This window comes from Pocillopora damicornis, chromosome 12, assembly GCF_964200805.1.
Source record: "Pocillopora damicornis chromosome 12, jaPocDami1.2, whole genome shotgun sequence".
Classification (NCBI taxonomy): Eukaryota; Metazoa; Cnidaria; class Anthozoa; order Scleractinia; family Pocilloporidae; genus Pocillopora; species Pocillopora damicornis.
Window position 1 is genome coordinate 18,392,992 of NC_142681.1, and position 21,090 is coordinate 18,414,081.

Sequence of the window (21,090 nt, forward strand, 5' to 3'; positions counted from 1 at the left end):
CACTTGCATCACATTACTTCCGCTTAAAGTGACTTCGTCGCTGTAGAGAAAGTGAAACAACTCCAACAGACTGTCGTAATCACAGTCAGGTAGTTCAATAGAGTCTTTTGTCTCCGCCATTTGACCATAGAACATGGAAAAGAACACAGGGCTACTGATTGCTAACACAAACTTGTGAGCTGGGATCACTTTCATACTTTCGCTTTCTCCACTCGACACAGGAACCACAAATTTCACGTCGCTTAGCATCTCGTTATTGAAAATAAACGCGGTTCTCTCGACGATAGTTTGGAGTTTTGTCTGCCAGTTGTTTTCAGCAGCCATTGCTATGTTCCAGCTTCGGTATCCTCGGCAGATTTTTTCCTCATAAAGTGACAAAACAACCTATAACACTTAGCGATGGCAGCAGTTTTGTTTCTTTAGAATAGCACCGCTGAACTCATTGCAGGCGCCTCCCGTCACGAAATGACGGGAATGGCGCCTGCAATCTACTCCAGGCTGATATGTTTTTTTGTCAAAACTATGACATACGTTAATATTTGGAAACAGTAACATGCATTTATGGCGGGAATTTCTGTCAAATTACCGAGCAACGCCTCAGTTGTTGACATGAAGCAAGAGATCTATTGTTTACCGTAATAATTAGATTTAGCTCCCTCCATATAATAAGCTCCCTCTCTAATTAGAGACCCCCCCCCCCAAAATTTGTTTTTGTTGGTCAGCGCCTCTATTCTAATTAGCGTCTCTATTGATTAAGCACCGTCATTACAGACGATCATTCTTGAAAATATCGACATCCACAGCAGCTTACGTACCCCTGAGAAGTGTTCGCCGCGGATCTATTTGCCATTTTCAAAGCAGTCTATCGGGCAACTGTGAGTGGTTCAACTCCTCTCGTCTGACAGCTCCTTTCATTTGGTTCCGCGAATTTGAATTAGATTATGGTTATCTCATGATCTATTTTCTTTCTCAGATTTAGAAGAACTTATCTGCATTATTTGCAATAATGGCGGGCTATCGATGTTGTTTGATATTCTTGGCTTGGCTACTTATCACAATTGTCCTACACTCTCTAAAACCTAACCGTGGTTTCGATAAGACGTCCTGCAGTATCGCTGTGTCGACGGGTTTGAATATTAAGCAGTATCCAACGCGAAATTCTGGTCCGACTCGGAGGTTCCTACGTGAAGCACTTGTGCCGCCATCTTTGAAATGTATGGCCGCACTGAAATTTGCAAATATCACTGTCTGCGCAAATTACATGGTTCTGTTAGCAGGAGATATACAGGAGAATCCAGGGCCGGTGACGGATGCTTGTGCTGTTTGCACTAAAGGATGCCGAAAGAATCAGATGGCGATACAATGCGATTCATGCGACAAGTGGTTTCATGCTAAGTGTATCAGTATGAAGAGAACGGAATATGATAAACTTTGCGAACCTTCTCTGGCTTGGGAATGCATAACTTGTTTATCACCTGGCTTTCATACATCGGTCCGCAAGTCACATGAAACAACTAATACAGGAGTAAAAGAAGGAAAGCCCAGTGTAAGGATAAATAAAGATCTTCATGCAAATCTTAAGAAGAGAGGAATGAAATTTGCTCATGTAAATATTGCAACTTTGCCGGGACACTATGCCGACGCCGAAGTACTAGTGGAGAAAGCAGCATTGAATGTGTTTGCGTTGACAGAATCGCGTCTGGATTGTACATTGCTCGATAGTAAGATATGTCCTTCGGGTTATACTTGCTACAGAAAAGATAGAAATCGAAATGGAGGTGGTTGCGCCGTTTTTGTAAGGAGCAAATGGCCAAGCAAGCGGAGAAGTGACTTAGAATCTGACTGTTTAGGAATGGTATGCGTAGAAATATGTCCAGAAAAGGCTAAGAACACGATATTTGCTGTGATGTATAAACCACCAAGTATGAATCAAGAGAAATTTATCTTAGGCCTGGAACAGGAGTTTCTCGCTAAATTGGACAACGAAATGGTAAAGGATTTGATCATTATGGGAGATTTCAACGCGGATATTATTGCCCTGAAACCATGCAAATATACCAGAAAATTAATGCAAACGACTCGTCTCCATGGTCTGAGTCAACTCGTCAAAGAGCCCACACGCGTGACGGAATTCACAAGTACGGCAACTGATCTTGTGTTTGTTAATAACACTCACCGTATTGTCTCGCATGGAGTCCAGGAATTCGGAGCAAGTGATCATTCTGTTACTTTCGTAGTAAAGAAAGCCGGAGTTTGCAAAGCTCACGTGGAAATCCGCGACGTAAGATCTTTTAAACATTACAATAAAAACCATTTTCGGAGAGACATTGCTAGCGTTCCCTGGAGTGTTATAGAGTCTTTTGACGGTATTAATGATGCTGTAGTCGCCTGGAATAATCTTTTTGTTGATGTTGCAAACCAGCATGCTCCTTTAAAGAGAATTAGAACAAAACATGCATTTTGGATCACTGATGATCTTAAAGAACTGATGGCTGAAAGAGACTATGCATTAAGAGTTGCGAAGAGATCTGGCAATCAGGAACAGTGGAATGAGTATCGTAGATTGAAAAACTTTACGAACAGAAAGATAAAATCAGCGGAGGCATTGCACTACAAAAATCTAATTGAGTCAGCTGAGAATCCTAAGGACATGTGGCGCTCGCTAAACTCCGTGATTGGTTCCAATAACCAGGGGGGCTCTCCTTTTCAAGTACATGACAGGAAACGTTTAGTATCGGAGCCAAAAAGCGTAGCAACAAAATTCAACAAGTTTTTTGTTGCCATTGGCAGCAAAGTTGCTGGTCAATTGCACCCTGTGAGTAAGGACGCATGGAAGAAATATGAAACAGTGAAAGAAGCAAACAAGCAGAGTGATATCAAATCCACCTTGGACTTTCAACGGGTTGAACAGAACACTGTTCAAAGCATTTTGCATTCTTTGAAAGTTAATAAGGTAGCTGGACTTGACAGAATTCCAGCAAGGCTGCTAAAAGATGCTGAGGCGGAGCTTGCTCCGTCAATCACCTATCTTGTGAACAAATCAATTAGCGATGGTATTGTCCCTGATCTGTGGAAAGTTGCACGTGTTACTCCTTTATACAAGTCTAATGATAAACTGCAAGTTGAGAACTATCGGCCTATCTCTGTGTTGCCATTATTGAGTAAAGTTGTAGAAAGAGTGGTGCATTCCCAGTTGAATGCCCATCTACATCAGCTAGATTTTCTGTATCAACACCAGTATGGCTTTAGGCGTAGGCATAGCACTGAACAAGCTATCACACAATTGAACAACTGGGTTCTTCAATCTATAGACAAAGGTAAAGTAACTGGTCTACTGTTTGTCGATATCTCCAAGGCGTTTGACTCTCTGAACCACAAAGTGCTACTACGCAAGCTCGGGCATTTAGGACTGTCTGAAAGATCTTTAAGATGGTTCAGATCATATCTTGCTCATAGACAGCAAAGTGTTTTGATAAACGGAGAATTATCAGAGCCACATACCATCACACTTGGCGTGCCACAAGGCAGTATTTTGGGTCCCTTGCTATTTAATGTGTACATTAATAGCCTGCAAAATGCTGTTAAAGAGACCCGGATGATTTTGTATGCAGATGATGCTTTTCTCTTTTGTGACGCATCAACACGTCAAGAACTTCAAATTGCTCTGGAACGTGAATTCACTGAAATCAGTAACTGGTGCACTGATAACAGGTTGATTATAAATGTCAAGAAGACCAAATTTATGCTGGCAGGCAGTAAAAGGATGCTATCCTTATTTGAAGACTTTGAGTTGCAACCAAATGCTACAAAAATCGATGGCGTGCAGTCATTCAAATATCTGGGAGTAACAACGGATGCAAAATGGAGCTGGAAGCCACATATCAGCAATTTGCTAAAGAAACTAGGTCATCGTCTTTCTTTGTTTAATCGCATATTTCATATGTTAGACAATAGAAATCGCATAGCCTTCTACAATGAGCTAGTGCTGCGACACCTAGACTATGCCGACACAGTGTGGGGAGATCAACCCGGTCTAAAATCAGAAATGGAAAAATTGCAAAGTTTTCAGAACAAATTTGCGAAGAAAATTAAATAATGCAAGATGTCTTCTTCAGAAGCTCTGAAGTGTCTGAATTGGCTACCTCTGGCTGGAAGACGTCTATTTCATCGTTGTACCACCGTAGAAAATGCAATCAAAGGAGACATTCCGCAACATTTTGAAAGTTTTAAATCGACGTTGAGAAGTTCGCATGGCTACAACACTAGAAATGGCTACTTACCTAGACTACCTAAACCTAAAACGGAATTCGGAAAGAGGGTGTCCTACTTCCGTTTCACAAATGACTGGATGTCCCTCCCAGTATTTTTAAGAAGGCCAATGCCATGCACAATTTTTAAGGAAAACCTTACAAAATTCTTAATGGATAAATATTTTAAATGATGGATAAAAATTTTTAGATATACGCCGTATATTTAATTTTTCAGATCTGTGACATTTGTATTTCTTATTTTAGCTTTTAATACTTTTTATTTTTTACGGAGGACCTCCCTGAAAACCACGTATTTACGTGACGGGCGCTTCCTCCTTAAAGATTGTTTATTATTATTTATTATCATTATTATCATTATTACAATTAGCGCCCCTTTTTCCAATTAACGCACTTATTCTGTTTCAGTAATAGCACTTTTGGAGTATGTGTACATTGAGATCGACTGTGATCCATCTTCATTTAACCCTTTAACTCCCAAGATCTCATTAGTAATTCTCCTTACTGTCTGCCATACAATTCTTATGATGTTAGTTTGGAGAATTTGATATTGGATTAACTTATAATCCCCTTACTGATATTTTTCTTCATTCTCATCACTTGTCTGCTCGATGTTGTATTGATATTGTAAGGAGAAATTCTGTCTTTGTCACTCATTGGGGTTAAAAGGTTAATTGCTCACTTAAAGCCTCACGACAGAAACATTAGTCTTAGTCTCAATCTCTCAACTATTATATCGTCGTGAGGGCACAGATCCCTCAACGATGGATTCCTTCTAAAATTTTCCGTCGATTGCTTGACTTGTCGTTCAAGCAAGGAAGGATCCAGGGACAACAAATCCGTTTCCAGTCTTTTTGATCCTCGGTCACGTGAACATCAAAGCTTTGTTTCAATTGCTGCCGTTGCTCGAAAAAGAAATAAGCGCCCCTTTTTTGGAAGGAGCGCTTATTTTAATGTGAAAAAGTCTCAGACTATTGTTCGCTGTAATAAATATTATCAGAGTGATTTTCGTAATTAAGCTAAGGCTCCACGAAGGGAGGCGCTCGCCAGTGATAATTTGGCTTTGCTTTTGATTTTCTTCAATTTATTTATTAGCGTTAATTCTATTAATTTGTGGGTTCGTTTTCTTTCAGCGTGTTAACCGCAGGTTATATAGAAACTACAGACATTTATTTGCCTGGCAGGTAAAAAAGTATTTATGAAATCAAAAATTATTAGTATCATGGAGTTATTTCTGAACTACGAACGTCTTTATTTTGTAAGCTTGTAGAAAGCTAGTTTTGTATATTTTCTAAAGTAGATAAGAAGGGAAGGATTAATTTCGAAACGTTCGTGTTTTCTGTAATAAGCCTCCCTATCGTGTGTACTTGTTTTCAAGCTATTTTTCGGAGGAGGGAGTGGTGGTAGTTGGGGTGGGGGGAAGGGGAAAGAGGAATTGTATGTTATCGATCAAAAGGAGAATTGAGGAGAGACGAAAGGAGGATGATTAAAAAAGTTGAGAGCTTTTAAAGGTATGGTCATATTAAGACTGACTGAGCCGTTGTGTTTTTTCTTTTCTAGTGAATAATTTACGCGTGGCTATATTTTTCATTTCCTTTCAGTGTTCCTGCCACAATTGTACAGCCTAGGTGAGAAACTGCGTTTTACAAATTGTGGTGTCGGTGATACAAGGTGCTTTTTATCTGTTAACTTATTCCAGCTATAATCAAACCGGTGGCCACAAGTGTTACTCCATCAGATCATTTAATGAAAGAAGGTTAAAAAAAAAGTCAAGAGGAATAATCTGCGAACTCGGAGTCTTTAAAATAAGAGTTTTAAAAAACCTATAGATCACCTCAGGGAGGTGTTATCAAATAGGGAGATGGTAAGGGGGTGGGGGTGGGGAGGGGGTGGGGGGGAGTTTGTAGGATTATTTGTATGCATATTCCCCATACTGTTCTCTTAACATGGTACGAACAAAGGAGAATTTGTTTTGTAATCAAGATCTTCTTTAGTTAACCATCACCTTCTCCATTTTCATGATCTAAACTTTAACTTATTATGAGAAAATAATTATTTCATTGCCTGCAGGGGTGGGGGGTGAAGGGGATTGAAGGATCTTGGTTGTGTCACAATAAAAATCCAGCTGATCTCCCCATAAGGCTCTGTAATATTCTTATGATTCCCCTCTATGGTAAGTTAATTGGGAGTCACTTTTCTGTAGTCCTCCCCTTTATACTCCTCTGTCCCCCTTAAAACCCATGTGATCCCCCCACACAAAAAATCTCCACACACCCTTCCCCCCCCGTAAGGAGAAGATAGAGGATGATCGTTATTAAAAGATTAAAGGATTTGAGAGAAAGGGTTGATAAAGCTTGTTTCATAAAGAAATTACTGGGGGTAAACCTTGCACCAAAAGACCAGATATCACTGGCTAATTTCAAAACTAAGGAAGATTGTCAAATTCTTTTGTGATCATTTTTATTTATTATAATGAAAAGTTTATCTGTAAATAGACTTGATAAGCTCTGAGCTACAATAACTGAGTCTCCATGACACTATTTCAATGACTTGACCCGTTACACCTTAACATCAAAATCCATGTTCTCCATACTCTTTTCTATACATTTCCTTTGGTACTGATAAGGAGAATTTGTTTAACAATCATAATTTCTTAGGTTGGCGTTCATTTCCTACTTTCTCATCATCTTAACAAACGATCTAGCAACGTGATTACTGTAAGGGAAATTAAATGCTGGTCACTCTTAGGGTAACAAGGGTTAAGGTTATCACAAAATTATTATTATCTATTAATTCATGTTGTTAGCAAGGCTTGGCATATTTTTGCTGTAATAACCAGTGAGAAATACTGTGACCAATTTCGCAAAAACTAACTGAGTCAGGATATTGATATCAACTGTACATGGATACAGATACAGTTTAGATAAAAATAAAAGCTGGAAACTGGCCTCTTGCTACCTTGGTGCCATTACCAGTATCTTTTGGATCACTGAAAGTAAATTGCACTCCTCCTGCTTCAACAGATGTTCGCCCATCTGTTCCGCACCATGATTCAGGACCGTCGATAAGTTACTCTAGCGTATACTGCTTATTTGCGTCCAACAAAACCAGATTACCAAACGAAACAAAAAAGCCATAATAACTATTGTTCGTGTCCTTTTTTGAAGTGAATGTTCCTGATCGTTTGGCAACAGTTAAACTAATGGCTGTATCTTTGACCTCAGTGGAGACTGTGTGCTCGCCACCATTAGAACCAAAATGCTGAATTCCAAGTAACTTAATAGGCTTGTTTACGTAGAAGAGAACTCTGTCTGGGAAGCCATTAATATACTTCCAACTTAGGCCCGTAGTTGGCTTACCATAATTGCTAAATCTGTTGACCCGAAAGAAAGGAAGCTTCTTCCTTGCTCCCTGCAAATATGGTAAAGGAGTTTTCAAGACATTGCCGTAATATTTAATCATGTCCTCAGTCTCCTTCCTAGATAAAATAGCAGTGTCACAGACTACCGTAGCAAACTCCGCTAATGACATTAACGGAAAGCGAATTCCTTTCACGATTTCCTCTCCAAGAAGTCGTCTCTTTGTCTCTCCATCAAGTGTAAGTCCCTGCCGTTCTCCTTCTTCTGTGGCCCAGCGATCAACAGCTTTGAACAGTTCCACTTCCGTCACGCACAACACTTCTCTCTTCACAAGAGATTCAACAACAGATCGCTCAGCTGTGACGAAGTCGTCTGATGTCACAGCCTTCCCGGTGAAAATCTCGATAACTTCCCAGCATCGTTCTTCCAAATTTTCGTCCTGAAATTTCTGGGCGTATGGCAGAATGCTAAACACGTTTGCTGCTGTCAAATTGTCGCGGAGATATTCTGTGCACTTCTCAACGAGTAAAGGCACCATGTACTTGTTCGCCAAGTAAATCACTTGCATCACATTACCTCCACTTAAAGTCACTTCGTCGCTGTAGAGGAAGCGAAATAACTCTAACAGACTGTCGTAATCACAGTCAGGTAGTTCGATAGAGTCTTTGGTCTCCACCATTTGACCATAGAACATGGCAAAGAATACAGGACTACCGATTGCTAGCACAAACTTGTGAGCTGGGATCACTTTCGTACTTTTGCTTTCTCCACTCGACACAGGAACCACAAATTTCACATTGCTTAGCATCTCGTTGTCGAAAATAAATGCAGTTCTCTCGACGATAGTTTGGAGTTTTGTCTGCCAGTTGTCTTCAGCAGCCATTGCTATGTTCCTGCTTCGGTATTCTCAGCAGTTTTATATATAAAGTGAGAGACAACTTAACACTCAGCGATAGCGGCAGTTTGCCTCTTCCTCTCTAGGAAGGTACGTCATGTATGGGCAATTATTATGTCCTCAATACATATTATGTCCTATACATTGCATACAATACCCTACACACACATACAGGGCTAAACAAGGCTAGATACAGCTATACACAGCTCTACAGCGCTATACAAGGCTAAACGCAGCTATACAGAGGTATAGGCAGCTATACAGAGCTATGCACAGCTATACAAGGCTATACACAGCTATACACAGCTATACACGGCTATACAGAGCTATACAGAGCTATACAGGGCAATACACAGCTATACAGGGCTATACACAGCTGTACAGGGCAATACACAGCTATACAGGGTTATACACAGCTATACAGGGCTATACACAACTATACACAGCTATACACAGCTATACAGGGCTATACAGGGCTATACACAGCTATACAGGGCTATACACAGCTATAAAGGGCTATACATAGCTATACAGGGCGAAACACAGCTGTACAGGGCAATACACAGCTATACAGGGCTATACACAGCTATACAGGGCTGTACACAGCTATACAGAGCTACACTCAGCTATACGGGGCTATACACAGCTATACAGGGCTAAACACAGCTGTACAGGGCAATACACAGCTTTACAGGGCTATACACAACTATACACAGCTATACACAGCTATACAGGGCTATACACAGCTATACAGGACTATACAAAGCTATACAGGGCTGTACACAGCTATACAGAGCTACACTCAGCTATATGGGGCTATACACAGCTATACAGGGTTAAACACAGCTGTACAGGGCAATACACAGCTATACAGGGTTATACACAGCTATACAGGGCTATACACAACTATACACAGCTATACACAGCTATACAGGGCTATACAGGGCTATACACAGCTATACAGGGCTATACACAGCTATAAAGGGCTATACATAGCTATACAGGGCGAAACACAGCTGTACAGGGCAATACACAGCTATACAGGGCTATACACAGCTATACAGGGCTGTACACAGCTATACAGAGCTACACTCAGCTATACGGGGCTATACACAGCTATACAGGGCTAAACACAGCTGTACAGGGCAATACACAGCTTTACAGGGCTATACACAACTATACACAGCTATACACAGCTATACAGGGCTATACACAGCTATACAGGACTATACAAAGCTATACAGGGCTGTACACAGCTATACAGAGCTACACTCAGCTATACGGGGCTATACACAGCTATACAGGGCTAAACACAGCTGTACAGGGCAATACACAGCTATACAGGGCTATACACAGCTATACAGGGCTGTACACAGCTATACAGAGCTACACTCAGCTATACGGGGCTATACACAGCTATAAAGGGCTAAACACAGCTGTACAGGGCAATACACAGCTATACAGGGCTATACACAACTATACACAGCTATACACAGCTATACAGGGCTATACACAGCTATACAGGGCTATACAAAGGTATACAGGGCTGTACACAGCTATACAGAGCTACACTCAGCTATACGGGGCTATACACAGCTATACAGGGCTAAACACAGCTGTACAGGGCAATACACAGCTATACAGGGCTATACACAACTATACACAGCTATACACAGCTATACAGGGCTATACACAGCTATACAGGGCTATACACAACTATACACAGCTATACACAGCTATACAGGGCTATACACAGCTATACAGGGCTATACACAGTTAGACAGGGCTATACACAACTATACAGAGCTATACATAGCTATACATAGCTATACAGGGCTATACATAGCTGTACAGGGCTATACACAGCCATACAGGGCTATACACAACTATACATGGCTATTCACAGCTATACAGGGCTATACTGCATAGCTGCGTTTAGCCATGTATAACCCTGTAGAGCTGTGTATAGCTGTATCTATCTTGTTTAGCCCTGTATGTGTGTAGGGTATTGTATGTAAGGTATAGGAAATAATATGTATTGAGGACATAACATGTACCCATACATGACATACCTACCCCCTTTAGCATAGCACCGCTGAACTCATTGCAGGCTCCTTCCGTCACGATATGGCGTGATATGCAATCTATTCCAGGCTGAGATGTAATTTTTTTTGCCAAAACCATGAAATTAGTTAGTATTAGAATTTCTGTCAAATTTTCGAGCAACGCCTTAGTTGTTGACATGAAACAAGAGATCTACTGGAATTGTTTACCGTAATAATTAGATTTAGCTCCTTCCATATGATAAGTGCCCCCTCTCCAATAAGCGATCCCCCCCTCAATTTTATTTTCGTTGGTAAGCGCCTCTATTCTAATAAGCGCCTCTATTCTAATAAGCGTCTCTATTGATTAAGCACCGTCATTACAACTAGCGCCCCTTTTTCCAATAAACGCACCTATTCTGTTTCAGTAATAGTTCTGTTGGAGTACATAGACATTGAGATCGACCGTGATCCATCTTCCTTTAACTCTTTAACTCGCAAGATCTCATTAGAAATTCTCCTTACTGTTTGTCATACAGTTCTTGTGATGTTAGTTTGGAGAATTTGGTATTGGATCAACTTATAATCCCCTTACTGATATTTTTCTTTATTCTTATCGCTTGTCTGCTCGATATTGTATCGATATTGTAAGGAGAAATTCTGTCTTGGTCACTTATGGGAGTGAAAGGGTAAATTTCTCACTTAAAGCCTCACAACAGAAAGATTGGTCTTAGTCCCGGTCTCTCAACTATTATATCGCCGTGAGGTACAAGTCCTTTTTCCAGTCTTTTTGAAGATAGAAGATGATCGTTATTAAAGATTAAAGGATTTGAGAGGAAGGGTTGATAGAGCTGTGTTTGATAGAGCTGATATTACCGGGGATAAACCTTGCACTAAAAGACCAGATATCACTGGCTAATTTCAAAACTAAGGAAGATTGTCAAATTCTTTTGTGATCATTTTTATTTATTATAATGAAAAGTTTATCTGTAAATAGACTTGATAAGCTCTGAGCTACAATAACTGAGTCTCCATGACACTATTTCAATGACTTGACCCGTTACACCTTAACATCAAAATCCATGTTCTCCATACTCTTTTCTATACATTTCCTTTGGTACTGATAAGGAGAATTTGTTTAACAATCAAAATTTCTCAGGTTGGCGTTCATTTCCTATTTTCTCGCGATCTTAACAAACAATCTAGCAGCGTGATTACTGTAAGGGAAATTAGATGCTGGTCACTCTTAGGGTATAAAGGGTTGTAGCTATCACAAATTGATTAATTTGAGTCAATTCATTTCGTTAGCAAGGCTTCGCACATTTTTGCTGTAATAACCAGTAAGAAATACTGTGACTAATTTCGCAAAAACTAACTGAGTCAGGATATTGATATCAACTGTACGTAGATACAGATACAGTTCAGCAGATGAAAATAAAAGCTGGAAACTGGCCTCTTGCTACCTTGGTGTTATTGCCAGTATCTGTTGAATCACTAAAAGTAAATTGCACTCCTTCTGCTTCAACAGATGTTCGTCCATCTTCTCCGTACCATGATTCAGGACCGTACTTGAGTGACTCTAGCGTATACTGCTTATTTGCAGCCAAGGAAACCAGATTACCAAACGAAACACTAAAGCCATAATAATTATTGTTCACGTCCTTTTCTGAAGTGAATGTTCCTGATCGTTCGACAACAGTTAAGTTAGTGGCTGTATCTTTGACCTTGGTGGAGAGTGTGTGGTCACCACCCTCAGAACCAAAATGCTGAATTCCAAGCAACTTAATAGGCTTGTTCACGGAGAAATGAACTCTATCAGGGAAGCCCGTATTGTAATTCCAAGCTGTAGTTGGCTTACAGTAATCGTTAAATCTGTTGACTCGAAATCCAGGAAGCTCCTTCCTTGCTCCCTTCAAAAATGGTAAAGGGGTTTTCAAGACATTGCTGTAGTATTTAATCATGTCACCAGTCTCCTTCCTAGATAAAATATCAGTGTCGTAGACTACCGTGGCAAACTCCGCTGATGTCATTAACGGAAAGCGAATTCCTTTCACGATTTCCTCTCCAAGAATCTGTCTCTTCGTCTCTCCATCACGTGTAAGTCCCTGCCGTTCTCCTTCTTCTGTGGCCCAGCGATCAACAGCTTTGAACAGTTCCACTTCCGTCACGCTCAACACTTCTCTCTTCACAAGAGATTCAACAACAGATCTCTCAGCTGTCACAAAGTCGTTTGACGTCACAGCTTCCTCTGTGAAAATCTCGATAACTTTCCAGCATCTTTCTTCCAAATTCTTGTCCTGAAATTTCTGCGCATATGGCAGAATGCTAAACACGTTTGCTCCTGTCAAATTGTCTCGGAGATATTTTGTGCATTTCTCAACGAGAGAAGGCACCATGTACTTGTTCGCCAAGTACATCACTTGCATCACATTACTTCCGCTTAAAGTGACTTCGTCGCTGTAGAGAAAGTGAAACAACTCCAACAGACTGTCGTAATCACAGTCAGGTAGTTCAATAGAGTCTTTTGTCTCCGCCATTTGACCATAGAACATGGAAAAGAACACAGGACTACTGATTGCTAACACAAACTTGTGAGCTGGGATCACCTTCATACTTTCGCTTTCTCCACTCGTCACAGGAACCACAAATTTCACGTCGCTTAGCATCTCGTTATTGAAAATAAACGCGGTTCTCTCGACGATAGTTTGGAGTTTTGTCTGCCAGTTGTTTTCAGCAGCCATTGCTATGTTCCAGCTTCGGTATCCTCGGCAGATTTTTTCCTCATAAAGTGACAAAACAACCTATAACACTTAGCGGTGGCAGCAGTTTGCCTCTTTAGAATAGCACCGCTGAACTCATTGCGGGCTCCTCCCGTCACGAAATGACGGGAATGGCGCCTGCAATCTACTCCAGGCTGATATGTTTTTTTGTCAAAACTATGACATACGTTAATATTTGGAAACAGTAACATGCATTTATGGCGGGAATTTCTGTCAAATTACCGAGCAACGCCTCAGTTGTTGACATGAAGCAAGAGATCTATTGTTTACCGTAATAATTAGATTTAGCTCCCTCCATATAATAAGCTCCCTCTCTAATTAGAGACCCCCCCCCCCAAAATTTGTTTTTGTTGGTCAGCGCCTCTATTCTAATTAGCGTCTCTATTGATTAAGCACCGTCATTACAGACGATCATTCTTGAAAATATCGACATCCACAGCAGCTTACGTACCCCTAAGAAGTGTTCTCTGCGGATCTATTTGCCATTTTCAAAGCAGTCTATCGGGCAACTGTGAGTGGTTCAACTCCTCTCGTCTGACAGCTCCTTTCATTTGGTTCCGCGAATTTGAATTAGATTATGGTTATCTCATGATCTATTTTCTTTCTCAGATTTAGAAGAACTTATCTGCATTATTTGCAATAATGGCGGGCTATCGTATATGTTGTTTGATATTCTTGGCTTGGCTACTTATCACAATTGTCCTACACTCTCTAAAACCTAACCGTGGTTTCGATAAGACGTCCTGAAGTAGCGCTGTGTCGACGGGTTTGGATATTAAGCAGTATCCAACGCGAAATTCTGGTCCGACTCGGAGGTTCCTACGTGAAGCATTTGTGCCGCCATCTTTGAAACGTATGGCCGCACTGAAATTTGCAAATATCACTGTCTGCGCAACTTACATGGTTCTATTAGCAGGAGATATACAGGAGAATCCAGGGCCGGTGACGGATGCTTGTGCTGTTTGCACTAAAGGATGCCGAAAGAATCAGATGGCGATACAATGCGATTCATGCGACAAGTGGTTTCATGCTAATTGTATCAGTATGAAGAGAACGGAATATGATAAACTTTGCGAACCTTCTCTGGCTTGGGAATGCATAACTTGTTTATCACCTGGCTTTGATACACCGGTTCGAAAGTCACATGAAACAACTAACACAGGAGTAAAAGAAGGAAAGCCCAGTGTAAGGATAAATAAAGATCTTCATGCAAATCTTAAGAAGAGAGGAATGAAATTTGCTCATGTAAATATTGCAACTTTGCCGGGACACTATGCCGACGCCGAAGTACTAGTGGAGAAAGCAGCATTGGATATGTTTGCGGTGACAGAATCGCGTCTGGATTGTACATTGCTCGATAGTAAGATATGTCCTTCGGGTTATACTTGCTACAGAAAAGATAGAAATCGAAATGGAGGTGGTTGCGCCGTTTTTGTAAGGAGCAGATGGCCAAGCAAGCGGAGAAGTGACTTAGAATCTGACTGTTTAGGAATGGTATGCGTAGAAATATGTCCAGAAAAGGCTAAGAACACGATATTTGCTGTGATGTATAAACCACCAAGTATGAATCAAGAGAAATTTATCTAAGGCCTGGAACAGGAGTTTCTCGCTAAATTGGACGACGAAATGGTAAAGGATTTGATCATTATGGGAGATTTCAACGCGGATATTATTGCCCTGAAATCATGCAAATATACCAGAAAATTAATGAAAACGACTCGTCTCCATGGTCTGAGTCAACTCGTCAAAGAGCCCACACGCGTGACGGAATTCACAAGTACGGCAACTGATCTTGTGTTTGTTAATAACACTCACCGTATTGTCTCGCATGGAGTCCAGGAATTCGGAGCAAGTGATCATTCTGTTACTTTCGTAGTAAAGAAAGCCGGAGTTTGCAAAGCTCACGTGGAAATCCGCGACGTAAGATCTTTTAAACATTACAACAAAAACCATTTTCGGAGAGACATTGCTAGCGTTCCCTGGAGTGTTATAGAGTCTTTTGACGATATTAATGATGCTGTAGTCGCCTGGAATAATCTTTTTGTTGATGTTGCCAACCAGCATGCTCCTTTAAAGAGAATTAGAACAAAACATGCATCTAAACCTTGGATCACTAATGATCTTAAAGAACTGATGGCTGAAAGAGACTATGCATTCAGAGTTGCGAAGAGATCTGGCAATCAGGAACAGTGGAATGAGTATCGTAGATTGAAAAACTTTCGAACAGAAAGATAAAATCAGGGGACGCATTGCACTACAAATATCTAATTGAGTCAGCTGAGAATCCTAAGGACATGTGGCGCTCGCTAAACTCCGTGATTGGTTCTAATAACCAGGGGGGCTCTCCTTTTCAAGTACATGGCAGGAAACGTTTAGTATCGGAGCCAAAAAGCGTAGCAACAAAATTCAACAAGTTTTTTGCTGCCATTGGCAGCAAAGTTGCTGGTCGATTGCACCCTGTGAGTAAGGACGCATGGAAGAAATATGAAACAGTGAAAGAAGCAAACAAGCAGAGTGATATTAAATCCACCTTGGACTTTCAACGGGTTGAACAGAACACTGTTCAAAGCATTTTGCATTCTTTGAAAGTTAATTAGGCAGCTGGACTTGACAGAATTCCAGCAAGGCTGCTAAAAGATGCTGAAGCGGAGCTTGCTCCGTCAATCACCTATCTTGTGAACAAATCAATTAGCGATGGTATTGTCCCTGATCTGTGGAAAGTTGCACGTGTTACTCCTTGATACACGTCTGATGATAAACTGCAAGTTGAGAGAACTATAGGCCTATCTCTGTGTTGCCAGTATTGAGTAAAGTTGTAGAAAGAGTGGTGCGTTCCCAGTTGAATGCCCATCTACATCAGCTAGATTTTCTGTATCAACACCAGTATGGCTTTAGGCGTAGGCATAGCACTGAACAAGCTATCACACAATTGAACAACTGGGTTCTTCAATCTATAGACAAAGGTAAAGTAACTGGTCTACTGTTTGTCGATATCTCCAAGGCGTTTGACTCTCTGAACCACAAAGTGCTACTACGCAAGCTCGGGCATTTAGGACTGTCTGAAAGATCTTTAAGATGGTTCAGATCATATCTTGCTCATAGACAGCAAAGTGTTTTGATAAACGGAGAATTATCAGAGCCACATACCATCACACTTGGCGTGCCACAAGGCAGTATTTTGGGTCCCTTGCTATTTAATGTGTACATTAATAGCCTGCAAAATGCTGTTAAAGAGACCCGGATGATTTTGTATGCAGATGATGCTTTTCTCTTTTGTGACGCATCAACACGTCAAGAACTTCAAATTGCTCTGGAACGTGAATTCACTGAAATCAGTAACTGGTGCACTGATAACGGGTTGACTATAAATGTCAAGAAGACCAAATTTATGCTGGCAGGCAGTAAAAGGATGCTATCCTTATTTGAAGACTTTGAGTTGCAACCAAATGCTACAAAAATCGATGGCGTGCAGTCATTCAAATATCTGGGAGTAACAACGGATGCAAAATGGAGCTGGAAGCCACATATCAGCAATTTGCTAAAGAAACTAGGTCATCGTCTTTCTTTGTTTAATCGCATATTTCATATGTTAGACAATAGAACTCGCATAGCCTTCTACAATGAGCTAGTGCTGCGACACCTAGACTATGCCGACATAGTGTGGGGAGATCAACCCGGTCTAAAATCAGAAATGGAAAAATTGCAAAGTTTTCAGAACAAATTTGCGAAGAAAATTAAATTCGGCAAGATGTCTTCTTCAGAAGCTCTGAAGTGTCTGAATTGGCTACCTCTGGCTGGAAGACGTCTATTTCGTCGTTGTACCACCGTAGAAAATGCAATCAAAGGAGACATTCCGCAACATTTTGAAAGTTTTAAATCGACATTGAGAAGTTCGCATGGCTACAACACTAGAAATGGCTACTTACCTAGACTACCTAAACCTAAAACGGAATTCGGAAAGAGGGTGTCATACTTCCGTTTTACAAATGACTGGATGTCCCTCCCAGTATTTTTAAGAAGGCCAATGCCATGCACAATTTTTAAGGAAAACCTTACAAAATTCTTAATGGATAAATATTTTAAATGATGGATAAAAATTTTTAGATATACGCCGTATATTTTATATTTTAGATCTGTGACTGACATTTGTATTTCTTATTTTAGCTTTTAATACTTTTTATTTTTTACGGAGGACCTCCCTGAAAACCACGTATTTACGTGACGGGCGCTTCCTCCTTAAAGATTGTTTATTATTATTTATTATCATTATTATCATTATTACAATTAGCGCCCCTTTTTCCAATTAACGCACTTATTCTGTTTCAGTAATAGCACTTTTGGAGTACGTGTACATTGAGATTGACCGTGGTCCATCTTCATTTAACCCTTTAACTCCCAAGATCTCTTTAGTAATTCTCCTTACTGTTTGTCATACAGTTCTTGTGATGTTAGTTTGGAGAATTTGGTATTGGATCAACTTATAATCCCCTTACTGATATTTTTCTTCATTCTCATCACTTGTCTGCTCGATGTTGTATTGATATTGTAAGGAGAAATTCTGTCTTTGTCACTCATTGGGGTTAAAAGGTTAATTGCTCACTTAAAGCCTCACGACAGAAACATTAGTCTTAGTCTCAATCTCTCAACTATTATATCGCCGTGAGGGCACAGATCCCTCAACGATGGATTCCTTCTAAAATTTTCCGTCGATTGCTTGGCTTGTCGTTCAAGCAGGGAAGGATTCAGGGACAACAAATCCGTTTCCAGTCTTTTTGATCCTCGGTCACATGAACATCAAAGCTTTGTTTCCATTTCTGCCGTTGCTCGAAAAAGAAATAAGCGCCCCTTTTTCGGAAGGAGTGCTTATTTCAATGTGGAAAAATCTCAGACTATTATTCGCTGTAATAAATATTATCAAAGTGATTTTCGTAATTAAGCTAAGGCTCCACGAAGGGAGGCCCTCGCCAGTGATAATTTGGCTTGCCTTTGATTTTCTTCAATTTGTTTATTAGGGGTTGGGGGGAGCTTCTAGGATGATTTTTATGCATATTCTCCATACTGTTCTCTTAACATGGTACGAACAAAGGAGGATTTGTTTTGCAATCAAGATCTTCTTCAGTTAAACATCACCTTCTCCATTTTCATGGTCTCAACTTTAACTTATTATGAGAAAATAATTATTTCATTGCCTGCGGGGGTGGGGGGTGAAGGGGATTGAAGGATCTTGGTTGTGTCATAATAAAAATCCAGCTGATCTCCCCATAAGGCTCTGTAATATTCTTATGATTCCCCTCTATGGTAAGTTAATTGGGAGTCACTTTTCTGTAGTCCTCCCCTTTATACTCCTCTGTCCCCCTTAAAACCCATGTGATCCCCCCACACAAAAAATCTCCACACACCCTTCCCCCCCTGGTGATAAATAACGAGTACCCCCTTAACGTTGTATTCAGCAGTGATACCGTAAGGAGAAGATAGAGGATGATCGTTATGAAAAGATTAAAGGATTTGAGAGAAAGGGTTGATAGAGCTGTGTTTCATACAGAAATTACTGGGAGTAAACCTTGCACTAAAAGACCAGATATCACTGGCTAATTTCAAAACTAAGAAAGATTGTCAAACTCTTTTGTGATCATTTTTATTTATTATAAAGAAAACTTTATCTGTAAATAGACTTGATAAGCTCTGAGCTACAATAACTGAGTCTCCATGACACTATTTCAATGACTTAACCCGTTACACCTTAACATCAAAATCCATGTTCTCCATACTCTTTTCTATACATTTCCTTTGGTACTGATAAGGAGAATTTGTTTAACAATCAAAATTTCTTAGGTTCGCGATCTTAACAAACAATCTAGCAGCGTGATTACTGTAAGGGAAATTAGATGCTGGTCACTTTCAGGGTTAAAAGGGTTTAAGGTTATCACAAAATGATTACTATTAGTCAATTCATTTTGTTAGCAGGGCTTGACATATTTTTTGCTGTGATAACCAGTAAGAAACACTGCGACCAATTTCGCAAAAACTAACTGAGTCAGGATATTGATACCAACTGTACGTAGATACAGATACAGTTCAGATGAAAATAAAAGCTGGAAACTGGCCTCCTGCTACGGTGGTGCCGTTGCCAGTATCTTTTGGATCACTGAAAGTAAATTGCACTCCATCTGCTTCAACAGATGTTCGCCCATCTGTTCCATACCATGATTCAGGACCGTTGATAAGTGACTCTAGCGTATACTGCTTATTTGCTTCCAAGCAAACCAGGTTACCAAACGAAACAAAAAAGCCATAATAATTATTGTTCGTCTCCTTTTTTGAAGTAATTGTTCCTGATCGTTTGACAACAGTTAAGTTAGTGGCTGTATCTTTGACCTCAGTGGAGACTGTGTGCTCGCCACCATCAGAACCAAAATGCTGAATTCCAAGCAACTTAGTAGGCTTGTTCACGGAGAAAAGAACTCTGTCAGTAAAGCCATTAATGTAATTCCAACTTGGACCCGTAATTGGGTTTCTATAATTTTTAAATCTGTTGACCCGAAACACAGGAAGCTTCTTCCTTGCTCCCTGCAAAAATGGTAAAGGAGTTTTCAAGACATTGCCGTAGTATTTAATCATGTCATCAGTCTCCTTCCTAGATAAAATAGCCGTGTCGCAGACTACCGTAGCAAACTCTGCTAATGACATTGACGGAAAGCGAATTCCTTTCACGATTTCCTCTCCAAGAATCTGTCTCTTCGTCTCTCCATCAAGTGTAAGTCCCTGCCGTCCTCCTTCTTCTGTGGCCCAGCGATCAACAGCTTTGAAGAGTTCCACTTCCGTCACGCACAACACTTCTCTCTTCACAAGAGATTCAACAACAGATCGCTCAGCTGTCACAAAGTCGTTTGACGTCACAGCTTCCTCTGTGAAAATCTCGATAACTTTCCAGCATCGTTCTTCCAAATTTTCGTCCTGAAATTTCTGGGCGTATGGCAGAATGCTAAACACGTTTGCTGCTGTCAAATTGTGGCGAAGATATTCCGTGCATTTCTCAACGAGTGAAGGCACCATGTACTTGTTCGCCAGGTAAATCACTTGCATCACATTACTTCCGCTTAAAGTCACTTCGTCGCAGTAGAGGAAGCGAAAGAACTCCAACAGACTGTCGTAATCACAGTCAGGTAGTTCGATAGAGTCTTTGGTCTCCGCCATTTGACCATAGAACATGGAAAAGAACACAGGACTACTGATTGCTAACACAAACTTGTGAGCTGGGATCACTTTCGTACTTTCGCTTTCTCCACTCGACTCAGGAACCACAAATTTCACGTCGCTTAGCATCTCGTTATTGAAAATAAACGCGGTTCTCTCGACGATAGTTTGGAGTTTTGTCTGCCAGTTGTCTTCAGCAGGCACTGCTATTTTCCAGCTTCGGTATCCTCGGCAGATTTTTTCCTCATATAGTGACAAACAACTTATAACACTTGGCGATGGCAGTAGTTTGCCTCTTTAAGATAGCACTGCTGAACTCATTGCAGGCTCTTCTCGTCACGAAATGACGGGAATAGCGCACTACGTAATCTTCTCCAGGCTGATATGTTTTTTTTGTCAAAACTATGACTTTCGTTAATATTTGGAAACATTAACATGCATTTATGACGGGCATTTCTGTCAAATTTCCGAGCAAAGCCTCAGTGGTTGACATGAAACAAGAGATCTACTGGAAATTGTTTACCGTAATAATTAGATTTAGCTCCCTCTCTA

General features: G+C 40.5%; 4 protein-coding genes across 4 annotated transcripts in view; all 4 read right to left on the reverse strand.

The window, feature by feature from the left end:
* The window catches only part of LOC149036829 (BTB/POZ domain-containing protein 6-B-like), a 1,894-nt gene extending 1,468 nt beyond the window's left edge, over positions 1 to 426 (reverse strand). Inside the window, exon 1 of the mRNA XM_089189001.1 lies at positions 1 to 426. This exon is cut by the window's left edge and continues 1,468 nt beyond it. Within this exon, the coding sequence (XP_089045127.1) occupies positions 1 to 324 (324 nt within the window). The 5' untranslated portion in view covers positions 325 to 426.
* Positions 427 to 6,714: 6,288 nt separating this feature from the next.
* Positions 6,715 to 8,602, reverse strand: LOC149036830 (BTB/POZ domain-containing protein 6-like). Its single transcript, XM_089189002.1, has one exon. It carries the CDS (start codon positions 8,508 to 8,510, stop codon positions 7,338 to 7,340), a length of 1,173 nt encoding a protein of 390 aa, XP_089045128.1. The 5' UTR covers positions 8,511 to 8,602; the 3' UTR covers positions 6,715 to 7,337.
* Positions 8,603 to 11,512: 2,910 nt separating this feature from the next.
* On the reverse strand, positions 11,513 to 13,397 carry LOC149036831 (BTB/POZ domain-containing protein 6-like). Its single transcript, XM_089189003.1, has one exon. The coding sequence runs from the start codon at positions 13,303 to 13,305 to the stop codon at positions 11,986 to 11,988; it is 1,320 nt and encodes a 439-aa protein (XP_089045129.1). The 5' UTR covers positions 13,306 to 13,397; the 3' UTR covers positions 11,513 to 11,985.
* Positions 13,398 to 18,965: 5,568 nt separating this feature from the next.
* On the reverse strand, positions 18,966 to 21,073 carry LOC149036832 (BTB/POZ domain-containing protein 3-like). The gene has a single exon (XM_089189005.1). It carries the CDS (start codon positions 20,665 to 20,667, stop codon positions 19,420 to 19,422), a length of 1,248 nt encoding a protein of 415 aa, XP_089045131.1. The 5' UTR covers positions 20,668 to 21,073; the 3' UTR covers positions 18,966 to 19,419.
* Between the last annotated feature and the right edge of the window lie 17 nt (positions 21,074 to 21,090).

Coding starts and splice junctions, on each gene's coding strand:
- LOC149036830 (XM_089189002.1), bottom strand. CDS start 8,510: ATGGCTGCTGAAGACAACTGGCAGACAAAACTCCAAACTATCGTCGAG.
- LOC149036831 (XM_089189003.1), bottom strand. CDS start 13,305: ATGGCTGCTGAAAACAACTGGCAGACAAAACTCCAAACTATCGTCGAG.
- LOC149036832 (XM_089189005.1), bottom strand. CDS start 20,667: ATGCTAAGCGACGTGAAATTTGTGGTTCCTGAGTCGAGTGGAGAAAGC.